At 42.0% G+C, this 26893-nt stretch overlaps 1 protein-coding gene across 3 annotated transcripts in view; it reads right to left on the reverse strand.

Moving 5' to 3' along the window:
* Positions 1–9487: 9487 nt before the first annotated feature.
* The window catches only part of LOC103179695 (transmembrane protein 255B), a 30214-nt gene continuing 12808 nt past the window's right edge, over positions 9488–26893 (reverse strand). For 2 of the 3 annotated variants that reach the window (XM_042338949.1, XM_042338948.1), the window contains exons 4-9: positions 23523–23612; positions 22716–22796; positions 13664–13749; positions 12854–13013; positions 12264–12404; positions 9488–10359 (exon numbers count right to left, since the gene is read on the reverse strand). In XM_042338949.1, coding sequence (XP_042194883.1) covers positions 10240–10359; positions 12264–12404; positions 12854–13013; positions 13664–13749; positions 22716–22796; positions 23523–23612 — 678 coding nt within the window. In that variant the 3' untranslated portion in view covers positions 9488–10239. The remainder of the gene's footprint in view (positions 10360–12263; positions 12405–12853; positions 13014–13663; positions 13750–22715; positions 22797–23522; positions 23613–26893) is intronic. The other variant, XM_042338950.1, reaches the window with a different exon arrangement.

Consider the following 26893-nt stretch of genomic DNA (forward strand, 5'->3'; position numbering starts at 1 on the left):
CACCTCGGATATTGGTCCTTCCCCCCCCCCCCGCCCCCCGATCAGTTGGGTGACCGGTGTGGATGTGACTGAGCGACACTGGTAGAGGCGAGGCTGTTTGCTGTGGGTTTATCTTTGAGGTGGTCGTGAGACAGCATCTAATGTAATGTCTCAGATGCTCTTTAGGTATTTTTAAGCTCTGCTCCTGTTACTTTTCTGTTGTTAATAAGAACTGAATGAAGAACGTAAGGAAGCTGTGAGAGGATGTTAAACGTGCCGGAGGTCTGTGCCCTCTGCTGATTGCCCAAATTAATCATTATTTATTTAGGTACTCTGTCCCTGTGTGAGCCGTGTTTGGAGAGAATTCCTGTGTTATCTTTGAGAATGTTTCTTGCTCTGTTTTTCAGCCTGTTCTGGCAAGGGAAGGATTTCTGTTCACGCAACTTCCCTGTCTCTTGTCTGTGTTTCTGTGCATCTCTCTGGCTAAATGTGTGTGTGGATATGTGTCACCGTCTCTCTCTCTCTCTCTCTCTCTCTCTCTCTCTCTCTCTCAATCACTCTGTGTGTGTGTGTGTGTGTGTGTGTGTGTGTCTATCTGTCTCTCATTCTATTTGTGTGTATGTGTGTCTCTCAACAACAATAACAACTTACATTTATGTAGCGCCCTCCATGCATGGCGGCATCTCAAGGCGCTTTCACTTTGTGTGAGTCTCTCTTTATCTGTGCGTCGCTCTCTCTCTCACTCTGTAGTGTGGATGTGTGTCCTTTTTGCTCTCACTGCTTTCCTGTACATGTTTCCCCAAGTCAGACCTCACTCCATTTGGCTCATTATCATCTCTGAAGATAACCTCGGCTTCAGTAAATGCTTGGATGTATGAAGACATCATTTTAACCAGCTTTAATCTTGTGCAATATTTAAAGGGAAACAGCGATTTATGAAACATGTTTTGAAAAATACATAGAATGTCTCCATACCCCTTACAGATCAACAAATAAATGATACTTCAATTAGCTAATAGCCCAACATGTAATTAGATAACTTTATTCTACAAAGAAATGGCAAGATTACAGAGAGGTTCAGATGAAGAAGACCCTTCGGCCCATTTGATCCCTTCCTTCCAGAATACCCACCCGAACCACCCTCCCATCACAGCCTCGAGCTGCTTTTTTTTAAACCACTCTAATAATCCTGTTCGTCATTAATTATCCTTTGTAAATACTGGAAAAAAAAACTGCATCATTCCAAAACAATCTTTAAACTAAAACGCACTTGGTAGCCATCACCCAGATTAGGTTTCTCCCTCGTCAGCGCTCCTCTCCTGCTAACAGTGAGAGAGGCTGTGCATTGCCCAAATTGACCATTGCTCTGTGTGAGCTTCGACAGTGAATGCTGGCTGATTGATCATGGAAGGGACTGTAGGGGAGATGGGGGGTAACTAGTGCCTTCTAGGAGTAGGAATACTGGTTGATATTTTTCTCTTGCCCAAGCCAAGGGGTGAATTGTAGTTTCTATCACTGCTGCCACCATTATGCAACAGGAGGTGTTCAACCTGGGACCTTGCTGGTCCATGTTATCTCCGCTTGTTACACACCACACAGTGCATTTGACAGGCTAAGCCATCAGGGAAAAGTCAAAGCCATTCATTTTAACTGTGCTCCAATATCGAGGAGCATGATTAACTTGCAACAGTCACAAGCCAGCAATATGTCAACACTTGTAGAAGGAGGAGTTGGTGAAATCTATTGCACTGCACAATCTCCTGGGGCAGACCAAAGCACATGTTCTATCGTTTGGCCAATGCACAGTGTTTCATTGTACAACTGCCGAACAGGGCTTTAATATTGTAACGCAGTCCCTGAAACTAAGCCACTCAGTAAAGGACAACCTATTTTACTCTGCATTGTATTTGCAGTCTGATCAGTGTTGCATGGGCAAGAGTACACTGGAACATTAGCAAGTGCCTGAATGGGCATCGCCAGGAATACACAGATCTGCACTGTGTTGTCCTGTCTAGAGTTTCAATATTAATTATGTAAATTTTGAACAGAACGCACTATTGTACAATCTTGTAAATTAGCTTTTTTTTAAAAAAAAAACTTTTTTTTGTAAGACTTGTTTCTCTGCATGTTAGTGTTGTAGAAAATTGTATTTTTATTTAAAGTCTATTTTCTTACCAAAACAATAAAACCTAAAATTGCAAAAAAAAATCATTGTTGGGCAGGTATGTCATATCGTTTTTGTCTGCAACCAGTGGTGAAAAATACAGTCACTCAGTGGTTAGAGCACTCGCCTTGCAAGCGAGAGACCTGAGTTCAATTCCAGGCAGGGTGAAACCTTGGGCAAGTTTCCTTACTCCACACAGAGCCTAATAATAATCCCTCCAAAACCAAAAACAATAATAAATTGGTCACTTCAATCCATGACTGTTTGTGGGATATTGCTGTGCGCAATTGGCTGCCGCGTTCGCCCACAAATACCCAGTCAATTCACTTTACAGTCTATTCTGTGAAATGCTTTGAGACGTCGAGCAGACGTGAAAAGTGCTATATCGAATGCAAGAATTATTATATTATATAAGGTGCAATATCAAATGCAATAGCAAAAAACTTCTTGCATTTGATATAACACCATTTAAGTTGGGAGGACATCTCCAAGCTTCACAGGATTCAGTGTAAAGTGTAGTGACCTTATTTTTGTGGGTGAACGTGGCAGCCAATTTGTGTAGAGTAATGTCCCACAAACAACCATGAAGTGAACGACAAATTGTGTTTGGGGGATTGTTGACCAGAACACTGGGAAAACCGCCCTTTTTTTTTTGATTCGTGATGTAGGATCTTTAACGTCCACCTGAACAGACAGAGACAGGACCTCAGGTTAACGTCTCATCCAAAGGATAACATCTCTGAAAATAGTACACACCCACAGCACTGTACTGGCATGTCACTTAAGACTGTGAAGGCATTTGTAGACGGGCAAAAAGATATACTATTGTATATTGAGTAGAAGCAAAATTGTTGACGGCTGTGAAGTTAGTGTGTGGTTAGAATGTCCACTCGTGCCAGGGACAATGAATAAGCATTAACAGAGAGAAAAAGAGAGAGGATTAGGGTTCTCAGGCCCCTGGAAAAGCAGAGCAGAACCACCAAAGTGAGCCAACAATATCCCTTGTTGAGAGCAAGGCATGAGCTAGGAACTTCCTCGGGGAAATTGAGTTTGAGATCACATTGGTGACTTAGGGTGACTGTTCACAGCTTTGCACTTGATGTCAAAATTTGTGTCAGAAATTAAAGTATTGTTGCTGCATTTGTCAGGAAATTCTTTGTAGAGTTCAGACCCCAGGGTCCAAAGCCGCAGTGCAAAAATGAAATGTTGGGTTTGACATGCAATGAGGAAGCTGTTAACTCCCCACATTATTAATACAAGACCTCTAGGCTGGGTTCTGTTTTGAAAAGCTGCACCTGCTGGGAATGATTTAAACTGTGCGTCCTTCGTGTTTTGGGAATATAGCCTGGAGTTGAGCAATTCCCTGAAATAATTACAATAATAAAAATACTTGCATTTGATATAGGGCTTTATCACGTCTTTGAGATGATTCAAAGCACTTCATAGATTATACTGTAAAGTGAATTGACTGGATATTGCTGTGGGTGAAACTATATAAACTATATATATATACATTATAAATTTTATGTAAACTATATAAATTTCCAGCTCAATCATTACCCGATCCTAGAGGTGGGCGAGTGGAGTGGGGGGGGTGGGGGTGCGGCGAGGGCTAGATCGTAAGGATGTTATAGTTGATCTATGGACTCGGGAGGGAAACTTTGTGGGTGAACAATTGTGATTTTAAAACACTTTAGCCAATTTTCTCCCCAAGTCTAAATGGCCCTGGCCCTACCTTGAACCCAGTTTGTAGTGCCTACCTGCCCATACATTCTTCCCCCCACCTATAAATTCACCCACAAAAATATAGCCAATTCACTTTTCAGTATATTCCGTGAAATGCTTTGAGACTTCTCAGTGCGATAATGTACTTCATCAAAAGCATATTATTATTACTGACTCTGGGGTTTAACTTACACTAAATCCTTAGACTTCAAAATCTTTCTGAACTTTTCTTCATGTTTTTCTAGTGGAGGGTGCCGGGGGGAAAGGAAACTATGTTATCACTGTATAAAGATGTGAAGCTCCTTTTAGCATTAGGTCAGATTGTGGTAGTCCCATAACATGATCGTAATCTCATCAAAGCCTATTTTTACTGTATTTTTAAACTCCAATTTCTCACACTTCTCAAGTTGCAGGCAGGACTGTCAGATATTCTCTGGAGGCCAAATGCTTTTATGTTTATTAAAACAAAATTCCTGCCAGAGAAATCCACTCCTCTGAACTCTGTGGGGAGAGTGAGGCTTCGGTTTGGGAGGTAAATATCCTGATTCCCGGACCCTCAGCTAGTCTGTCTCCAATGAAACGTTAAAATAAACTTGAATCTGGGTCCAAGAATTTACATAACATTATTTTTTCAGTGTGCACATTGTGCAGTAGACCTTGCCCTCTCTGGAGGGACTCAGGCACAGAAGCTCCACTGGATGCCTGTCTTCAACACAAGCAAATATTTTGTTAAATACTGTTCCTTTTCCAACTCTCATAAAACAAACTATCCCTGCTCCTTAACTCTTTATATGTAATAAACTCCTCACCTCTCATGGGCTGCAGTTTCTCTCTAAAGTCTGTATTTGTTTCCTATCTGGCTGGTCAGTAGCACTCTTGGCCTCTGAGTCAGAAGATTGTGGGTTCAAGGCCTATGTCAGGATTCTGAACTCACATTCTAGGCAGTGCAGGGGGTGTAACAGAGCATTGCAGTGTTGGAGGTACCATCCTTTAGATGAGGTGTTTACAAAGATTACAAACAACATACAGCATGGAAACAATATACTCGGCCCAAAGTGTCCTTGCTGATGTTTATACTCCACACAAGTTTTTACCTATTCCTTACTCCCTCCCATACTCTTCTTCTCCACACTCCCTCACCTTCCTCTTGAATGCATCTGATTCAGCCACTGCCTCAGGCAGCAAGTTCCACAATCTCACTACGCTCTACTTGAACAACTTATTCATGGAGTCCTGTAGCTCAGTAGTTAGAACACTCGCCTCGCAAGCTAAAGACCTGGGTTTGGTTCCTGACGGGGCGAAATGTTGGGCAACTTTCCCTCTTCCACACGTCTCTGTTTACTTAGCAAGTACTTAGATAGTAAGTAGGAATCCGGTTGTTAGTCTATTGGCGGATCGCTTTTATAGGGGTAATAATTCCTTAAAAAAATAATAAATTGGTCACTTCAATCCACGACTGTTTGTGAGACACTGCTGTACACAATTGGCTGGTGCGTTTGGCCCACAAAATATACAGTCAATTGACTTTGCAATATATTCTGTGAGGTTCTTTTGAAACATCTTGAAGATGTGATAAGGCGCTATATCATATGCAAGGATTATTATTATTCATGTTAGACTGAGGTCCCATCTGCCTGTTTAGGTGAACATTAAAGATCCCATGGCACTATTCAAAAAGAGAAGGCAGTTTCTCCTGGTGATCTGGCTGATAATACCCCAAGTAAAAAAATGGGTCATTTACTTCATGGCTGTTGGTGAAGTAATTCATTGGCATGATTTCGGATCACCTGTGGTTGGCCATCTTATCAGTGGTGAGAGAGAACATGCCTGCTTTTTCTTCAAATGCAAAAAAACTCTTCCATAACCTCCCATCCTTTTGCAATATCTCGCTCTTGGATACCCCCCAGCTCTTCAAAAGTAATGTGGTGCTGAGGCAGCTAAACAGAAACATATTTAATTAAAATGGAACCTAATTGGCATTCTAGATTTAAGAATTTTTGGCAGCAATGGTAAACAACACGTGGAATTTTGTTGCAACAGTTGTTGATAACACTCTTGAGATTTGTTTTTAAGACATTTGCAATAAGTTTCTACGTTAGCATACTTGCATTTTTCTCCTCAAAAGAAACAGGTACGTATTTCTTTGACACTTTCTGATTAGCATGGAGAGTTGGCCTCTGCTTTTATCCACCTTTACTGACCTTGACAAAATATAAAAATAATCTTTGCATTTGATAAAGGCTATGTCATGTCAAACCATTTCATAGGATTTATTGGTATAGTGACTATGTATTTTGCACACAGCAATGGCTCAAAATAGCCATGAAGTGAATGGCCAATTTTGGGATTTAGGGTACTGGCGGGCATTGGAAGAAACTCCCTCCTCATTTTAAATAGAGCTATGGGATTTTTAATATCTGCCCAAACCTTGATTTAGTAGCTCATCTGAAGGATGATAACTCTAGGCAATGCAGTTGCCCCCTAGCTCTGCATTGGAGCATCAGCCTAGTCTGTGATTCCCGACATGGGGCTTGAACCCACAACTCTCTGACTCAAGAGGCAAGAGTGCTAACAACTGAGCACATTCTTAAATGAGAAAAGCTTACTGTGAGCTCACTGCCTCGGTGCATGTACAATACTGGAAAGCGGAGATTGATTTGCTTACCATTACTGGTAACACTGTCTAGTTCCCACATTCCAAAGCCTGAAGAAAAAAATGTCAACATTGGAAAACCTAGAGACCAGACGACTTATTGTCCTGTGAACCCATTCTCTCTAAGTGCTTTGCTATCTTTTTTCCAAACAGGTTTATATTTTCATTTTTGATCTATTCGATTTCATCTTATTTCAGTTAAAGCCGGGGACTTGTTTGCAATGGAATTGTGATGGGGTGGTGTCAGATGCAGATATAATCTAGGTCAGTGTGGGTAGAGCCTTTAAGTTCTTCAAATCCTTAATTCATTTTGTAGCAATATTTAATGTTTGCTTAATATGCATAGTCAGGGCTGTCGGAAAAAGACAGTCTTTCAAAGCTCCCTTCAGGGCTGTGGGGACCAGGGAAATTATAAAGCATTGCTTGACTTGCACTTGTACCCTGGAATCACGTCTCTGATTTGTATATTTTGTGGGCAAACGTGGCAGCCAATTGTGCACAGCAGCATCCCCACAAACAGTCGTGGATTAAAGTGACCAATTTATTATTGGTTTTTTTCTTGAGGGATTATTATCAGGCGTGCGCAGTAAGGAAACTTGCTCAAGGTTTTGCACTGCCATGAATCAAAGCCAGGTTTCTCCCTTGCGAGGCACGTGCTCTAACCACTGAGCTACAGGAATCCAAAAAAACAATTTTGGGGGTTTCCGTTGTTTAAATGCAATCTTTAAAGTTAATGTTCGCAGTCTTAAACTTGTAAATGGGAAAGAATTCTTTAGAGCTGAACCTTTGAGAGCATAATGTTTTTTAAACTTACTTTCAATGTTTAGAAGTTTACTTAGAAGTTAGGAGCCAACAAAATGTATAATTCGTAATTTAGTACAAGTGGATGTTTCAGATTTGTATCACGTTCACAGTTGGAGATGTGTCATTGTGGCTTTTGGGGGGTGCTGGGCTATATTGCTGAATCTGTTGAGTTCAGAATCCCAGATGTCATCAGGCTGTACAGTACTCTGGTCAAGACGCACCTGGAGTACTGCCTACAAAACTGGTTGTCCAACATAAAGATGCCCAGGCTTAAAAGCAGTGCAGAGAAGAGCAATGAGGATGATCTCCAGTGCTTTGAGTGACTGAGCAACAATAAGATAACCTGTGTTCTTCAGTTTTGAAAGCAGATGATTCAGAGGGTGAGTCATGAGTTGTATAAAATTTTAAATGGAATTTACAAAATAAACCCAGAACAATGCAGAATAACAAGAGGACATAGGTTTAGAGCTGTAAAAGGCAATTTCAGGACAGATTCAGACCAATTTTGTGAACGTGTGATACGCCCAGACTGTAGAACAAGAGGAGGGCAATTTCGGGACAAACACAAGGAAGTATTTCTTTATTCAGAGAGTAAATAATGGGAACACGTTGCCAAAGGATCTTGTGACTCATTTGATTGACAGGAGTTGCTTTCAAGATTTTATCTAAATTTCCAGGATAAACATTTTTTAAAACATTTTTTGGTCTAAACCCTTACAAAGAAGCCATAGTTGAATAACTCATAAGTTAACCTTTTGGGTGAAATCTGAAATGCAGGTTTCAGTCTGTATCAAAATTATATATCAACATTTTAATACAGCAAGTGGTCTAAACAGCCCTTCTTAATTTGGTGATGAAACTGTAACATCTGCCAAGGTTATCTTTCTCCGCAGCTGCCAATTGACCTGATGTGCATTGAAATTATTTTCTCTGTGTGTTCTTGCCTGCTGTTGGCTGAATCACTTAACTATCCAGTCCAAGCACAGCAGGACAAGCACAGCACAGCAAGCGTTCAGCAAAGATCACAAAAAGCATATCATCTGCTGCAGCTCATCAGCTGCGCAGCTGAAAGAAGGTCCATCACACCAGCTGATTGCTGAGATGGAAGGTCAGTCTTTCTCTTTTAAAGACCAGTCAACCTGCTGTGCTGGTTCAGTCTGAACTCTAAACACAAAGGCATAAACCTACAAAAGGGCTTCACAGCCCCGCCTGCAGATGCTGTGCCTCGCGAGCAATCCCGCAGAGAGAGCAACCAATTTTATATGGGAGATTGTTGGGCAGGACACCAGGAGAAACTCCCTTCTCTTTTCGAATATTGCCAAGGGATCCTTAATATCCAGCTTAACAGGCAGATGGGACCACAGGTTACAACAACAAATTGCGTTTATTGCTTTTGTTTCTCGGGACCTCTGTATAACGTCTCATCAGAAGTGCAGCAACACAAACAATGCAGCATCCCACCCCCGAGCACTAAATCAGGGTGTCAGCCCAGACTGTGAGTTAAAAGTCCTGGCATGGAACTTGAACCCACAACTGACTAACTCAGAAGCAAGAGTGACCCTTTGAGTACAATAAATCCACACAACAAAAGATTCCTTTTTTTCTTCTTCAATATAATAGCGAATAAAATTGTAAGGTCATTACATGATTTAACATTAGTATAGCAAAAGGAAACCATCAGCAAAACCCCATCATATCAAAATTGGTGCTGAATAACACTCCTAGCGGAAGGAGGCAATACTGTGCTGACCAACAATTCTAGAGAAGAACTAGATAAATATCTGACTGAGAATATGAGTGGGGCATGTAGTAGTATAACAACAATAAGGGAGGCACAGATGTATAACCATACATTATACAATGATACATTGGTGTTGAATAATGTGGGATGGACTTTAATGGGCTGTTTCTCAAGGGGAATGGAAAAGAACTTTTTTGTATAGAGGTGTGGTTGGGCTAGTGCACATAGTCATCACTTTCTGTGTAAAAAAGTAATTTGAGTGGTGAATACAGTAAGTGAGATAGAGTACCCAGATAGGCAGATTGTATCGGCCCATTCAGGAGGGAATTAGGTACAGTTACTATTTGGCATTAATTTCAATTTGCCTGTATTCTTGTTTTTAGAAATATATATCCATACTTTGGGACTCTCCAGATATATAGTAATGGTCTTTTTAGGTTGATTAAATTCCTGATCGAAGAACAGACTGAGGTAGGTCAATACCCCACGAGATAGAATTGATTCCATGGAATTGACAGAAGGGGCATTGCAGTCCACAGATGCTATCAATCAGTGATTCATAGGGAAGAATAAGACATAGGGAAGACTTGGACCAGTAAGGGAGGAGATGTTGGTCCACTCTTATTGCATTCTGAAGGTGCTTCATGCTCTGATTTCGACCCAACTCTAAACTGGCACTAAAAAACAGGCTGATCTTAAAAGAATTCTCAGACTGCTGTAACTAACAATTGGGATAGATAACAAAAAATCATAACAAATCCAGGCTCCACACAAAGATTGGTTGATGTTCTTTGTAACTGAGCTTTTGGACAGTGCATCGGGTCACCTAGAAGGGGAAGACCAGATATAGTCACAACACGTGACTGCCTGTGTGACTGTGTACCATTTCAGTCAAGTGAATGGTGATTTCAACGGAACATTAGATTTTTCCATTATAAATGAGTTCCATTATAGCAGTTACTATAAAGATGTATATAACATTTAAGATAAAAAAAAGATACACACAGGTGTTTGATCAGCGTGAAACCAACATATGTAGTGTTCAGTGACCAAGGAGTCCATAAATTCAGCCCTTTAAGGTCTCCGTTCTGCCTAAAGATACTACCATTTAGTGCTGGATTATTTGCTATAGACTGACAATAAGGCATCATATTGGGTAGCCTGATAGCTTTTCTAGCAAAGGGTTATACAGTGAAGCGAATGGTGGAGGGTTCCCATCCATTGTGGCTTTGTCAAAGTTGCAGGAGGGCATTGAGGCAGCCACTGGTATTGCCATGTATTGCATTGAGGTCTCTGTGGAAAGAAAGACCATAGTAATGATTTCATAACAGCAACTTGCATTTATATAGCGCCCTCCTCACCAAGTACTGTCTCGGAGTGTTGAGCAATGGCGAAGCTTGACACTGAGATGGGGAGAAAGGGGAGGTGACCATAAGCACGGTCGAAGAGGAAAGTCTTTGGGTGCGATTTGATTTCATAGAAATCATATCATTTTTCAGCACAGAGGGAAACTGTTTAATCCTCAGGCTTGTGCTGGCTCTCTGATGCATGACACAGGCCTTTGTGTTTTAACCCAATGTTTGGTCTTTAATGCAAATGTTAACCCAATCACATCAGCATGTGCCCCAATGCTTTATTTCCATTTAATTTCAGTGTATGTCCAGCAGGTATTGCATTGTCCTAACAATGGTTTTGGTGGCTGATACATTGGTGGTGATTGAGGGCAGGCTCCAAGACACTACTGAACAGAATGTTTTCTTAAACAGAAGTTGCTGGGAACACTCAGCAGGTCAGGCAGCATCTATGGAGAAAGGAAAGTGAGTCAATGTTTCGGGTCCATGACCCTTCGTCAGAACGTTCTGCTCTGTTCTGACGAAGGATCATGGACCTGAAACCTTGACTCACTTTCCTTTCTCCATAGATGCTGCCTGACCTGCTGAGTGTTCCCAGCGACTTCTGTTTTTGTTTTCAGATTTCCAGCATCTGCAGTATTTTGTGTTTTGTTTAGAATGTTTTCTTAGCTTGCCAACCATTGGAGAGTGATCACAAAAGATGAAAAAGGCCATTTGCTCTCATCCTTTCAGAATACCCACTCAAACATCCTACCATCAAAACAACAAGCTATTTATTTTAAACGAGTCCAGTGTCCTGGTCTCAATCACCCATCCTAATACCTCGTTCCCGTCATTATTTACCCTCCAGGTAAATAAATACTTCATGTTGTCTCCTGAAATTGCCCTTTGCAACTCTAAACCAGAGTCCTTTTGTTCTACTATCTCAGTGCATCTAAAAGTATTGTTCTGAGTTTACTTTCTAAATCCTATTTAAAATGTTATATACTTCTACACGGTCTCATCCTGTGCAACCTATAGCCACTACTGTACTCAAACTTCTAAAACATAACTTAGGAACTCATAAACCCACTGAATGTTACTTCTCTTGCATCTGAGTTAGAGTTTGTCGGTTGAGTCACACAATGGGACTTTGAACTTACATTGCTCACTCTATGACCATCCAATGTAGGGCTAGGAGAGGGCTGCATTGTTGGAGGTGCTGTCCTTTAGATGAGATGTCAAATCAAGGCACGTGTCTACTAAGTGGACGTTAAAGATCCCGTGCCATTATTCAAAAAAATAAGGAAAGTTTTCACAGTGTCCTGGCCAGTAATCCCTCAGATAAAATTGATGATTCACTTCATAGTTGTTTGTGGGACATCATTGGTTGCCATGTTTTCCTACAAAATGCTGGTGTTCCTCAATTTGCCATTGAATGGGGGAATGGAATCGATCCATGTGGAGCTGGGATCGCAGGAAGCTAAGAGGAAGCTTGGAGTGAAACATTTCCAAGGCTCGTAAAACTCTGTGGGACAATAAGCTTGATGGATCAAAGCGCTAGTGTTGAATAATACACTGTCCATGTGGAATGAGCTGTCTAAAGAACTCCTTAAAAAANGAGCACTACTGACTGCCAAGAATATCTATTGCCAGGTATTCCTCTAGATCATCATATTTTCACTCTATTCTCTCCCCTCCCACAAGATATTGGGGGATGCATGTGCATTTGTGTGTTTTACAGACCTTCCTTGCTCTGTTCCCTCCCCCACCTACCTCCCGGACTACCACTTGCCTACAAAAAAGTCCATGTGGCTAAGCGGCATTTGAGTTTTCAGGCAAAAAAGCAAATAAAAGACAAGCCACCTGCTGCATGTTGTCCATTCTTTCTTCCTGGGGTAGGAGAGGTGCTGTTGGAGACAGTGCAGCCTGCTCACTGAATTTATATCTCAGCTTCTGAATGTTGAAGAGGTGCATGTTCACATCGTGTCCGATAAGAGAGCCCTTCTGCCAGAGCAGATAGAGAGAGTGTGTGTGTTTCCAACAACAACAAAAGCAACTTGCATTTATATAGCAACCATCATGTAGAATAACGTCTCAGAGCGCTTTACATTGCAGGCTGCACTCTGAGCGGAGGTGATGAGGTGATCATGGGTATGGTGGAAGAGCAAGGTGTTAAGCAAGATTGGAGAACAGATAGAAAGGGGGCTGAGGGTCGAGAGCTTTTGCCTCTTTATAGCAGTTCTTTTTCTTCGTCTCATTGGGAGAGCTCAAATTGAGAGACACAGAGAGGGAGAGAGACTATCCCATCTCTGGTGACAGCCTAGTGTTTACTCGAGCATGGTAAAGCTTTCCCATGGCTGAGTGGAGAGTGAGCCACATGAGCATGTTTGGCGACCACATGCTGAGTACCCCTGACTCCTGATTCCTGACCCACGTTTAGTTAAACATCTTACCATGTTTTTGAAGCTCCCGAGAAAAGCAGTGGTGATGATCCCCAGCAGGAAGGCAGTCAAGTTGAGCGTGGTCACCAACCAAATCAGAATGTACACAAAGTGGACGTCTTGGCAGCTCTTCACTCCCACAAACTCAAAGTAATTGTCCAAATAGCCACCACTGTGCAAACAGGGCACAAACATAGTTTGTGTTAAGTCATCTGCAGTTCAGATACGGGCTGACCAAGCGTTGAAACTAAACCCTGTTAGGAATGTAGCAACTGAGGAACAGTTTCTGGGCAGGGGTATTGGTTTGTCAACAAACCAAGCTCTGTGTACAGTGTTTATGTGTGTGCGTGAGTGTGTCCCTCCCTCTATTCACACCTGAGATGTCAGGGTTCTGTAACCCCAACAGATAATAATCTTTACAATTGGTATAGTGCTTGATACATCAGGAGGTCGTCTCAAAGTGCTTCACAGGATTTAAAGTGGAATGACTCTTTTTTGTGGATGAACAAAAGGGCAGCTGGTTTGTGCATAGCACTGAACCAAAAGCAGCCATGAAGTGGCAAATTGGCTGCTGCGTTCGCACTAAAAAAAACTGCACTTTTAGAATAAATCCTGTGAAGTACTGTGTACCGTGCATACAGTATATGTAGATCCATGTGTGATACCTGTGTGTACAATGAGGTATATGTAGATACATATATGACTGATTTTCGTGTGTACAGTACAGTATATGTAGATACAGGTGTGATTGATAACTCTGTGCCTGTAGGGCGTGTGCAAATCTGTCTAACAGTCTGTAGAGGCAGCTCACAGGATACTCACTTTGCACAGTCATACAAGTCACAGCAATAGCATGTATTGCTCCGCACGTTTAGGCTGCAAGATTCTGTCAGACTCTGGCAAGGCACCTGCTCCAAATAGGAAAGTAGTGAACAGTAAAACAACTTAAAGACAATTACAGAAAGCCTGCTGCAGAATTAAAGCTGCATTTAAGAGTTTGCCAAATTTTGGATGCTCTTTAAATGCTACAGAAATAGAATAAATCTTAAGTCAGATGGGCATTGAAGATCCAATTTGAAAGGACTTTCTACCGGTGTCCTGGCCAACAATCCCCCAAATAAAATTGATTATTCACTTCATGGCTGTTTGCAGGATATTACTGTGTGCAAATTTGCTGCCGCGTTCCCCCACGAACAAAAAACACACACAAACACTGCACTTTATAGTATATACTGTGTAGCACTTTGAGGCGTCCCCCTGACTTGAAAGGCGCTGTACAACAACAACAACGTGCATTTATATAACAACATCATGTGGCTCACTGTACCATATATAAGGGTTATCATTATGGATCTGTCGCGGTTACAGATCTATTGGCACAGTTGGGTAAAGCCATCTCCTAGTGTAAGACTGAGCCTTGATCATTGGTCTGTGCTAAATCTCAGCTGGGGAATCAGCATCAATCAGTTACAATTGATGAGACTCAGTGCTTTCGGACTGGGGAGAGACTAATCAGCTCCTGAACATTATCCAGTGATGCCCTCAACCCCCCTCTCCCCTTCTGCTGGAATGTATTTGTGCATAGTTAGGATCACGCTCCTGCTGGGATATGGCTCAACAGATGTTGGCAGGCAATTCAATCAGATCAGAGGCCGGCCTCATCCTCACTTGACACACATGCACGCTCATTTCCTATTCGAGACCTTAGGTTATTCATCAACCTGTCACTTCCTGAGCTTGAATGTCTTGAAGAAATTAAAACCACAAAAGATAGCAACAGCACAGTCAGGATGGGCCCAAATATCCTTCTTCTGTGCTGCAAACACGAAGTACAACTTGCTAAACATTTTCACATGTTTGCACCATAGAGCTCTCTTTGTTAACACTCAGCACCCTTGTTATGGCAGAATTGTAGGTCCACAGCATACTTGTGTCCGCCAACATGTTCACAATCTTAGGATCTTGTGAAGTTGTGGGGTGAGGGAGGCAATGGGGTGGTTTCTTTTCGACTGCGCCTTTGGTCATCTTCCTCCCCCTCCCCCTGGCTCAGCCCCGGGATCCATTACTGTGAAGTGCTCTGAGATGCCGTGCGGTGCGGAGGGCGCTATATAATTCCAAGTTGTTGTTGTGGTGGTGGGGGGAGGTCTAATGTGTGCTTTACATTTAGAAGCAGCTTTAACCCTTAAGTGCTGCAATACACTTCCCTGCGTGATGGGAGCTGTACAAATACAAGTGGTTAGAAAATCCGAGGACAGATTCCACAGTCATTTTCCAGCTTTCCTGTACCATTCAGCAGGATATTACCCTTCAGCATTCTGTTAGCAGTAAGGGTCATCACCGCAGTTTTAAGACATTGTCTGGTGAGCAGCTCTGCAGCATTATCCCGAGAGGCCAGTTTACGTGACGCCAGGGTATTGGAGGCAATGGACTGTGTGGGGGTGAAAAACTACTTGGGAGAAGGCCAGAGCAAAAGGGGGAAAGAGGATAATTTATGACTGGAACACATTACCAGGAAGAGGGGTTTGAGGTCAGGACACTGGAATCATTTAAAAAGCAGCTTCATGATGTGATGGGGGATAGTAGGGTGGATGTTCTGGAGGGATCAGATCAGGACTGAAGGACATTCTTCATCCAAACCGATCATGTAATCTTGTGAACCTACGCTGAGAAACGGAAACTCCTAGAGACAGAACGAAGCCAAGAGAGAGATGCGCTAAGAAAGAGACAGATGCACAGAGAGAACGAGAAACAGATGCAGGAAGAAATGCAAAGAGAGAAATGCAGATTTACACATGTGAAGAGCAAACGAACACACAGATGTTCTATACATACTGAGAAAATCTGGGAGTGAACAATAAATCATTATAATTTCAAAAGGCAAGAGGAATGTTGGGGTCTTAACTGAGGATCAAAGTCTTTAAACAGGAAAATGATTAACAGTCAGATAAAACCATTCAGTCGTGACTACAATTTGTATATAACTTAGATTTGCCCACATCAAAACTGTGTATAAGCATTCTAGACTATAATTTCCATTGGACTCTTTTATGTCAATGCTGTTTAGATACAATTGTAGATCTCTAGAATTAATATTTGGACAGCAATGTCCCACAAAGAGCCAGGAGCTGATTGATCAATTTTATCTGAAGATCGCTGGCCAAGACACTGAGATAAACTCCCTTCTCTTTTTGAAGACTGTGGTCGAATCTTTAATGACCACCTCAACAGGCAGATGGGATCTTAGTTTAACACCTCATCTGAAGGACAGCAATTCCGACCATGCAGCTCTCTCTCCCCCAGCACTGCACTGGAGTGTCTGCCTAGACTGTGAACTCAAGAGCCCCCTTTATTATTCACTTAGATAGTGTCTTTTGTATACACTGATTATAACCTATAAAGATCATCAAAGGGTATGATAGAGTAGATAGTGGGAGATTGTTTCCCCTGATTGGAGAAACTAAAAACAGGGGTCACAACCTTAAAATCAGAGGCCAGCCCTTTCGCACTGAGTTGAGGAAGAACTTCTTCACTCAAAGGGTGGTGGATGTATGGAACTCACTACCCCAAAGGGCTGTTGACGCTCAGTCCTTGAACATATTCAAGACTGAGATAGATAGATTTCTTATTGCAAAAGGGATTAAGGGATATGGAGATAAGGTTAGGTTATTAGCTGGAGTTAGATTAGAAGATCAGCCATGATTGAATGGCGGGGCAGGCTCGAAGGGCCGAATGGCCTACTCCTGCTCCTACATGTTATGTTATGTTATGTTATATTAAAACCCTTGCCAGTTATACCTAGGACAAGAAAGAAATGAGGATAATAATAATAATTATGCTTATCTTGGACTTCACATGGTAAAGGAGAATTTACAAGGATTTTTACAAGGATTTACAGAGTAGACACAGTTATCAAGAAAGATTGGACAGTTTTGAGAGAGCGTTTATCTCTGGAGTTCAGACAATTGAGAGAAGATCTGATAGAGATGTTTAAGATTATGAAAATTTGATAAGGTGGCTGTTAATAGTTTTTCCCATTTCTTGGTGAGTCCAAAACAAGAGGGTATAAATATAAGCTAGCCAGTAGTAGATCCAATGGGGAATTCAGTGGAAGCATCTTCAAACAGAGAGTGGTGAGAATGTGGACCTCTCTGCCGGAAGCTATGGTTAAACCAGGTGGCATTGATGTATTTGAGAGAAAACTTGATGCATATGTATGGTAGAAGGGAATGGAGGAGTATAGAAGAGGGGAATAGGAGGGGTGAAGGCTTATAATAATACTAATAATCCTTGCATGTGATATAGTGCTTTATCATGTAGAAGGACACTGGAGTCCTGTGGCTCAGTGGTTAGAGCACTCGCTTTGCAAGCGAGAGACCTGAGTTCAATTCCAGGCAGAGGGCGAAACCTTGGGCAAGTTTCCTTACTCCACACAGAGCCTAATAATAATCCCTCCAAAAACCAAAAACAATAATAAATTGGTCATTTTCAATCTACGACTGTTTGTGGGACATTGCTGTGCGCAATTGGCTGCCGCGTTTGCCCACAATTATACAGTCAATTCACTTTACAGTGTGTTCTGTGAAGCGCTTTGGGACGTCCTCCTGACGTGAAAAGCGCTATATCAAATGCAAGGATTATTATTATTATCTCAAAGCGCTTCACAAGATTTACTGTGACATGAAGTCACTGTGTGTTTGTAGGCAAATGTGACGCACAATTGTGCACAACAATGTCTCACAAACAGCTGTGAAACGAGTGACCAATTTTAGTTGGCCTAATGGCCTGTTTCTGTGAAGTATCACTCAATGTAACTACGTAACATTTGCTGTTGTTGTTGTTGTTGTATTGATGTCCAGTATTGATAAATCAAGCTGTAACAGGGCATAAAGAGAACTGTCCTGTTTCTCTGCTTGAGAAACCCTTTGAGGCTTTATGGGACATGAAAAGTGCTATGTAAGTGTAATTTCCTCTTTTCGACTAGCGCTTTATTGCTGTGCTTTTGCAATTATAAATTCTCTTGACTTCAAACTGAAAACCACTGAATCTGTTTTCTCTGAGTTTTAGAAAGAGATGCATCAAAAGTACTGGAGCAGAAATTCTATCTGAACTCCTAAAGGGTTTGTGTCTGGTGCTCAATTAATTGTACATTCATCCCAAATAATATGGAACACAGATGGGCTTTTCTCTTCCAAATTATTAATTTAGCAGGAATTCACATCCAAGCCTCTATAATGTTAATATTCAGAATGTGGCCTCTTCTACAAATATGTAAACTAATAATATTATTTTAACCTCATCGTTTTGATACACAGTTTTTTCAAAAAAAATATTTGTTCCCCACTCCTGCCTCTTGCTCCCACTTTCCTAAAATCTGTATCTCAACCACATGGCTGTTCTTTGTGTCAGAGCTTAGCTCCGAGACTTTGAAATTCTCGGGCTCAATCCCTCTGCCTTGCCTCCTCCTTGTCCATCTTTGGATCACATCTAGAGAACTTCCTCTTTGACCGTGTCCATGGTCACAGCCCCTATCACTCTGGTTCTGCGTCAAACTCTGCCACTGATAAGCGCTCCTAGACCTTATCCTATGTGAAGGGCATTAATTGCAAGTTGTGAGACAGGTTGTTCGAGTGTCAAGAGTTGGTATTACAGCCTGATGTAAAAGTGTCCCATGTAATAGTGATTACTGAACAACCTTTGAGAGCAGGATCCCTGGCTGATTTCTCACTGCCTCGCCAACACAGAAACTCTCGGCTGAGATCAGCACCGACCAGGGGATCCAAATTTACACCACATTTTGACCGGTCAGACAATAACTTTACTTGACTTTGTTTGACTTTGTTTGTTTGCAAATAAGTTGTGTGGAATAGTAGATCCCAGAGAGATCACAGCAAAGTCTATGATTCACCCCGTGAGGAAGGGGTGAAAAACCATCAGTAAGTAGCTTGATTTCTGGGTTTGACAATGGAATCCCTGTGGTCACATTTTTCTCTGAAGGACCAATAGGACTTGATGGTTGAACACACTGTCCTTCCAACTTGGAACTGGGCCGAATTACAACCCAGATCTAAAGATGTTTGCCAGGGCATCTCTCCCTTCTGCCCCACCTTCTCCCAGAGTTTAGCACCAATGTAGGATAAGTGCAAGGGGTAGACTGGAACACGGTGAGGACACAAGGAAGAGGAAGAGGGTGTTGGGCGTGGGCGTTGGATCGTGCTTTCTGAATCAGCTTACTTCCTGTGCGCTTAGTCAGCCAGTTTGGAGAGGAAATGGTGGGTGATTCGAGACTGCACACAAGCCCACCTGTTCTTTTGCAACCGAGATGTCTGTTAACATCTGCTCCACTGTTTGACTGATTCTGCTCGAAAACAGTCAGCTTCTGTGGCATCACGGATTCCGTTTGCAAATAAACACTTATGTTACTCAGGAGGGATCCAGAACGAGTGAGGAATGTGGCAAAGGATGAGGAAACACTGCAAAGTTAATGGAGAAAGACAGGAAAGTTGTCTCTCTGGCTCCAACATATCGAGAAATTCATGGGTGTCAGCCTGGCTCAGTCAGTTGTAGGTTCAACTCCCATGTCACAGTCCAGGCTGACCCACCAATGCAGTGCTGGGGTCCGCCTCATCACATAAGAACATAAGAACATAAGAATTAGGAGCAGGAGTAGGCCATTCGGCCCCTCGAGCCTGCCCCGCCATTCGATAAGATCATGGCTGATCTTCTGACCTAACTCTAATTACCTGCCCTATCCCCATATACCCTAATCCATCTGTTTTTTAAAAATCTATCAGTCTCAGCCTTGACAATGTTCAAAGACTGAGCATCTACAGCCTTCTGGGGTAGTGAATTCCATAAATTGAGGTACTGTCCTTCAGATGAGACTTTAAAAGACTTGGGATGTTCTCATGACGTGAAAGGCCCTATACAAATGTGTTATTGTATAAACCAAACTTCTTTCTGCCTGTTCAGGAGATCCCATGACATGAAAAGAGAAGGGAGTTTCTCCCAAACCCCTGGCCATCAACCCCCCAGATAAAACTGATTATTAATTTCGAGCCTGCTTGTGGGACACAGCTGACATTGCTGTGCACTACTTTCCTGCCAATAAAACAAACAGTCACTACAATTTAGGTTAAATCCTTTGAAACACTTTGAGACGTCTTCCCGACTTGCTACCAAACCTTCTGTTTTTCGAACAGTGACCTGGGATCTTTAATGTCCATCTGAATGGGCAGCCAGGAACTCGGTTTAAAGTCTCATTCAAAGAACGGCACCTCTGACAATACAGTGATATCCCAGCACACACTGGAGCATCAGCCTGGCCTGTATGAATTCAACGTCCCGACAGGTGGCTTGAACTCACAACCTTCTGCCTTTTGGGCGAAAGTCACTGAGCCAGGCTAGCGAATATTTGTTTCACTTCCGATGACCGGTCTCATCAGAAATGTACATTTTCTGCTCATCATTCAGATATCTGCTACATCCCACCAGTGCTCACTATCTGTACCCAGTGGAACCAAAGCAACTAGGTTGATGCCACAATGCACTGCAAGAAGGAAAGTCTATTGAGCAGGAATCATTGGTGGGAGATGAAATGAGATATGGCAGTTTAATATTGACTTTAACCACTGATTAAGATTAGAACGAGCACCACAATAACACAAAAACAGTGTCGCAATCTCCTAAGGAAGGAGGCTCTTATTGCAATACAATTAGAGAAACCTGGGTGCTCTGTACACAGACTGAAACAGGGAAAAACTATATCCCACTCATCAATGACTCAGGAACTGGAAGATCAGCTCCAGATAATAACAAAAGGAGAGGCTAAAATAATTCATTTTTACACAGGCACTCTCACACACACACGCACATACACACACACAGGGTTATAAGGACAAGCAATACCTTGCTAAAAACAGCTCCCATTAACCCTGCAAGCCAATGCCCTAACGGACAGGGTGGTCCTAGCTGGACAAGCAGGGACATTCTGCAAGTGTGGGAAAAAAAAGCAACATAAATTGATCATTCACCTCACAGCTGTTTGTGGGATTTTACTATGTGCAACCTGGCTACCACATATGCCTAAAAAATGCAGTCTTGAGCCCTGACTGTAATGATCTGTCAACCGATTGAAGTCATTTTAGGCTCCAGATCAAATGTGAGTGTTACTATAAGTGCAAGTTTGACTCAGAGCTACGTCAGCTATGTGGTCCAGTTGTACTGACTTGCTTCCAAATACAGTCTGGAATGTTCAGGTAGAACTGGATATGAAAAAAGGCAAGTCTACAGGAGTCCTGTGGTGTATTGTTTAGAGCACTCACCTTCGCAGGCGAGAGGACCTGGTTTGATTCCCGGGCAGGGCGAAACGTTAGACAAGTTTCCTTACTCAACACGTCTTTGTTTACGTCGCAGTAAGTAGGAACCCAAATGTTAATTGATTGGTGGATCGAATTTTTAAAAAAATTTAAATTAATAATTTGGTTACTCAATCCACGACTCTTTGTGGGACACTGCTCTGTGCAATTGTTTGCCAACGTTTCACCCCCTAAATATACAGTTAATTCACTTTACAGTATTTTTGTGAAGCGCTTTGAGTCGTCTCGAAGACGTGATACAGGGCTATAGTAAATGTAAGGATTATTATTATTATTAAATCAAATGTAAGGATTGTTATTATTACAGCTGCATTCAACTTAAATATTTCAGTGGAGTTTCCCTGGCAGACATTCATTTCAGAAATATTTCACTGATGTAGAGATATTCTAGGTTCCACATGGACTGAAAATCAAAACTTCATCCACATCCCCAGGGTACAAGATGATTATTTCATGAGCCCCTAAAGTAAATACCAGTACATTGCAAATAAAGACCAAAGGGCAACCTTCTGGTCTTGTTTTCAGGTAGAATAATGGTTCCAGCTGGAATATATATTGCTCAAAGTTCCTGAATTAAAGCAGGGTAAATCCGAGGAATATCTGTTCAGAATATTGCACCCAGCTGCAGATGTAAAAAAGTAAAAATACATGGAGTGGGGGCAGCAAAGGTGCTGCTTCGCAGTTATATTCTGTGAAGTGCTTTGAGATGTCTCATTGACGCATATCTTAAAGGGAACCGACCCTTTAACTGAGTTTTACTCAGCCCCCTCCCCCCAAGAATATTTTCATCCACCACCCATTACGGGCATCTTCTGACCCAACTAAGTTTCGAGATGTGTTGGACACACGCACACACCCACACACAATATTCCAGTGCTTTTTAGGTCAGGTCCATTAGTTCAAAATAATCTCAATAACCGAGGCACCGTCAGCCTGGCTCAGTTGGCAGCACTCTTGCCTCTGAGTCAGAGGATTCCACTTTGAGCTCATGTGGTCTAAGATGACACTCCAGTTAAGCACTGGGGGAACACTATATTGTTAGAGGTGCCATCCTTCGAGATAGAGATAAAATCAAGGTCCCACCCGCCCCCATATATGCCTCCTTGATACGTCCTCCCAACGTGAAAGGCACTATACAAATGTCATTTTGTTGTTGTTGCTCAGGTGGATGTTAAAGATCGCATGGCACTATTTGAAAAGAGAAGAGAGTTCCTCACATTGTCCTGGCCAACAATTCCCCCAGATAAAATTGATCACTTACTTAACAGCTGTTTAAGGGACACTGCTGTGTGCAAATTGGTTGCCATGTTTGTCTCCTAAATATACAGCCAAATAAATATACATTCACAAGATATCCTGTAAAGCAATTTGAGTCATCCTCCCGACATGATAAGGTTTTTGGAATAAATGCAAGAATTTTGTTTCATTCTAATCATTTTCATTTAACGTTTGCTCATTTACACCAGATACACTCATGTTCACCAGTGACATTTACTCACACTGGCCAGATAGTTCTCGTAGATGTAATTCTGACCACTGCTGTAATGCTGGCATCTGCCTATGTGCAGTGGTCTCAGATCCTAGAAAGAGATAAAGAAAGAGGTTAGAATTGTCTCAGCTTCACAGCTTGGTTTAACAGACCGTCCAGAAAAACTTGCTGAATCAAATTTTATTTAAAGACTGTTTAAAAAATGAAAAATAAAATCCCACTGAATTCAAACCCGTTGAGTAAAGCTTCTTCCCGTGTGGAAATGGTGAGTGACGACAATGACAACTTATATTTATACAGCGCCCTTCATACAGGTTAATGTTTTGGAGGCTTAACAATGTCAGGGTCGGCCCCTGAGCAGAAAGTAAAATTTCTACTAAAAAACAAAGGGGTTCTCCTGGTGTCCTGGCTGACAGCCCTCTGTCCGTCCTCCAAATTCACAAAGATTGTACTAGATCAGTTCACCTGACTGACGTATGTCTGGGTGTTGCTGGTGCCTCACACAGCAGGCCAGACACTTCAAAAGTAACTCACTGTGTGAAGGCGCAATGTGATAAGACGCGCTTAATGTGTTGAATTCTTGTTGGAGGGAATGTGTCTGGGTAGTATTTTCGCCCACAAGATATACAGTCAAAATACATCCACTTTAAAATATATTCTGTGAAGCGCTTCAAGATGTCTCAACGATGTGAGAGGGTGCTATATCAAATGCAAGGATTATTATTATTAGTAGTAAACTAGTAGTGTAGTAGTAGTAAACTAATTTATTACTAATAGTAGTAAATGTCTCAACCAGAAGAAAAATTAGCAAACTCACAATGGTTATCGCTGTGAAAACTCCATCCACAATCACACACAGGAACGAGGCAGTGACTCCAAAGCTCAGGAAGATTATCGCTGCTATTAGCTGCGGGAAACAAACACACCCAGGTCAGCAATAGTGACACTTTATTTGAATCTCATGAGGTGTTTGCCACACAAAGTGTTCCCTTTTGTATACACGCCCACCACCCTGATCCTCTCCGGGTTCCACTGTTTCCCCATCTTTGAACGGATCAACTTCAAGATCCTCACCTTTGCATATAAATCCCAGCACCTCTCTGACCTGCTCATGCCCCATTACTCTGCCCGGCCCCTTTGCTCAGCTAATACAAGCTCACCGTGAGTCCCCTGACCCTTCGGTGTCTGTGCTTTCAGAAGCACATAGCCTTCAAAACTTCCTGCTTCATACCTCTGCCTTGCCCCCCTCTTTATCTATCTACAAATACCACCTGGAATCCTACCTCTTTGCCAACTTATGATCACCTCCCCCACCCCCACCCTTCTCCCATGCTCTGCACCCACCCCACCACTGCAGTGCTGCGAGATGTTATCCTACGTGAAGGAAGCAAAATAAATGCAAGTGGTTGTTCTAGTTTCGTAATTGCACTTATCAAGTGCCTTTCACACAGGAAAATGTTCATAGGAACATAGGAATTATGAGCAGGAATAGGCCATTCAGCCCCTCAAGCCTGCCCTGCCATTCAATAAGATCATAGCTGATCTTCTAACCTAACTCCATCTGCCTGCCTTATCCCCATATCCCTTAAACCCTCTATCCTTTAGAAATCTATCAATCTCAGTCTTGAATATGTTCAAGGACTGAGCATCCACAGCCTTCTGGGGTAGTGAATTCCATAAATTGACTACCCTGTGAGTGAAGAAGTGTTTCCTCAACTCTGTTCAAAAAGGCTGACCCTTAATCTTAAGACTGTGACCCCTAGTTATAGACTCTCCTACCAGGGGAAACAGTCTCACACTGTCTACTCTGTAAAGCCCCATAAGAATTTTATATGTTTCTATCACTCCTAATTCTTCTATATTCTAGAGAATATAGGCCTAGTTTACTCAACCTGAATGCTGTACACTGTCCAGCGCCTTGAGACGTCCTCCCAACGTGAAAGGCGCTATACAAATGTAATCTTGTTGTTGTAGGTCAACCCCCTCATCCCAGGAACTAACCTAGTGAATCTACGCTGCACCCCCTCTAAGGCGAGTATGTCCTTTCTTAAATAAGGAGACCAAAACTGCACACAATACTTTAGGTGAGGTCTCACCAAGGCCCTATTGCAGCAAGACTTCCCTATTCTTGTATTCTAACCCTTTTGCAATAAACACCAACATGCCATTAGCCTTCCTAGTTGCTTGCTGTACCTGCATACTAACATTTTGTGATGGTGTAGAAGGACACCCAAATCCCTCTGAACACTAACACTATCTAGTTTCTCCTCCTCTAGAAAATAATCTGCTTTTCTGTTTTCACTACCCAAGTGAATAACTTCAATCTTCCCCACATTATATTCCATCTGCCACCTTCTTACCCATTCACCTAGCCTATCTATATCCCTTTGCAATTTTTTNGTGTCATCCTCAGAGCTTACTCTCCCATCTAGCTTACTATCATCTGGGAATTTAGATATTTTAAGTTCTACTTGTCTAGGTCATTGATATAGATTGTAAATAGTTGAGGCCCAAGCACTGATCCTTGTGGACTCCACTAATCACATCCCGCCAATCTGAGAAGGACCCGTTTATCCTTGCTCTCTGTTTTCTTCTCGTTAGTCACTCTTCGATCAATGCTAATATATTGCCTTTAATTTCATGGGCCCTAATCTTGTGTAGGAGCCTTTTATGTGACACCTTGTCGAATACCTCCTGAAAATCTAAATACACTCCATCTACTGGTTCCCCCCCTATCTATCCTGCTAGTTACATCCTCAAAAAACTCTAAACGATTTTAAGCATGATTTCTCTTTTGTAAAGCCATGGTGACTCTCTCTAATCATATTATGGTCTTCTAATTATCCCACTATAACATCCCTAATTAAGGATTCTAGAATTTTCCCTACCACTGATGTCAGACTGACTGGTCTATAGTTCCCCATCTTTTCTCTTCTACCCTTCTTAAATAGTGGTGTTACGTTTGCGATCTTCCAATCAATGGGAAGCATTTCCCAGGGAACGGTCTGGATCACAAAAAACAAGGAAAGTCAGACAGGAATCCAACCTTGTAGCCATATGGCCTGGTGTTGTACCAAGGTGGTCACAGCGGTTGGGGTGAGGTGGGGGGTGGGGTGTGGCCAGAAGGGAGCTTGCATGTATTTTTTGTTCTGTTTTGCAGTTCAAAGGAACATCGTTTCCTCAAGTCTCTTAAGTTGCATCTTTTATGGTGACAAGTGTGCACCTGACAGTGCATCAGCAGAAGCAATTAAAATTCTAAGATCCTTTTATTGCAAATCAAACAAAGACCCCTTGTGTGCGCAGTGGGATATTTTATTGCTGGCATTCACACTGAGAAGAAAGGGAAGTTCCTGCTTATTATCTGCTACTGATTTGGTTTCCTCATTCCCAAGCTGCAACTGAAAATGAAAATTTGTGCAAAGGAATGTTTATAGTCCAGTTGTGTCAAGGACGTAAAAACAGCACTCAAGGGATCATTTGTGAATGAGAAGCTGTGAGCTGGAGAAAACAAGCACTTTGAGGGTTTTACGAAGCGCTTTCAACCTGAACATCTATAGCTTTTCTAAAGTCCTGTGAAGACCTGTATCTTAGTGATTAGAGCACTCGGCTCGCAAGCAAGAGGACCCGGGTTGGGTTCCCAGTCTGGGCGAAACTAAGTTTTGATACTCCACACACCTGTTTATCTAGCAGTAAGTAGAAACCTGGTTGTTAGTCGATTGGTGAAGGCACTATATCAAATGTAAGTATTATTATTATTATTAAAAGACCTAAAGCAGATTATAACCAGGCAGGTTTCCTACCAAGGACCTTCAGTTTGATGGTATAATTCATTGTGCTGGTAGAATTCTTTTTTCTTAAAGTTTATCTATTTCTTTTCCATGTAAACCTCTGGTCTTTTCAAGGAGTGACAGTGTGCCAGGTCAGAATCCAGGACCCAGTTTTTATTATAGTAATAATAATCCTTGCAATTCGACTCAGTGCCTTATCATGTCATTGAGACCTCTCAAAGCACTTCACAGGTTTTTGATGTGAAGAGCAGTGACTGTTTTCTAGGCGAACGCAGCAGCCAATTTGCACACAGCAACATCTCACAAACAGCCACGACCAATTTTATGTCGGGGATTGCTGGCCTAAACACCGGAGAATCTTACTTGTCTATTTTGAATATTGCCATGGGAATCTTTATCG

Source organism: Callorhinchus milii, unplaced genomic scaffold (genome assembly GCF_018977255.1).
Source record: "Callorhinchus milii isolate IMCB2004 unplaced genomic scaffold, IMCB_Cmil_1.0 Scaffold11, whole genome shotgun sequence".
In the NCBI taxonomy this organism is placed as follows: Eukaryota; Metazoa; Chordata; class Chondrichthyes; order Chimaeriformes; family Callorhinchidae; genus Callorhinchus; species Callorhinchus milii.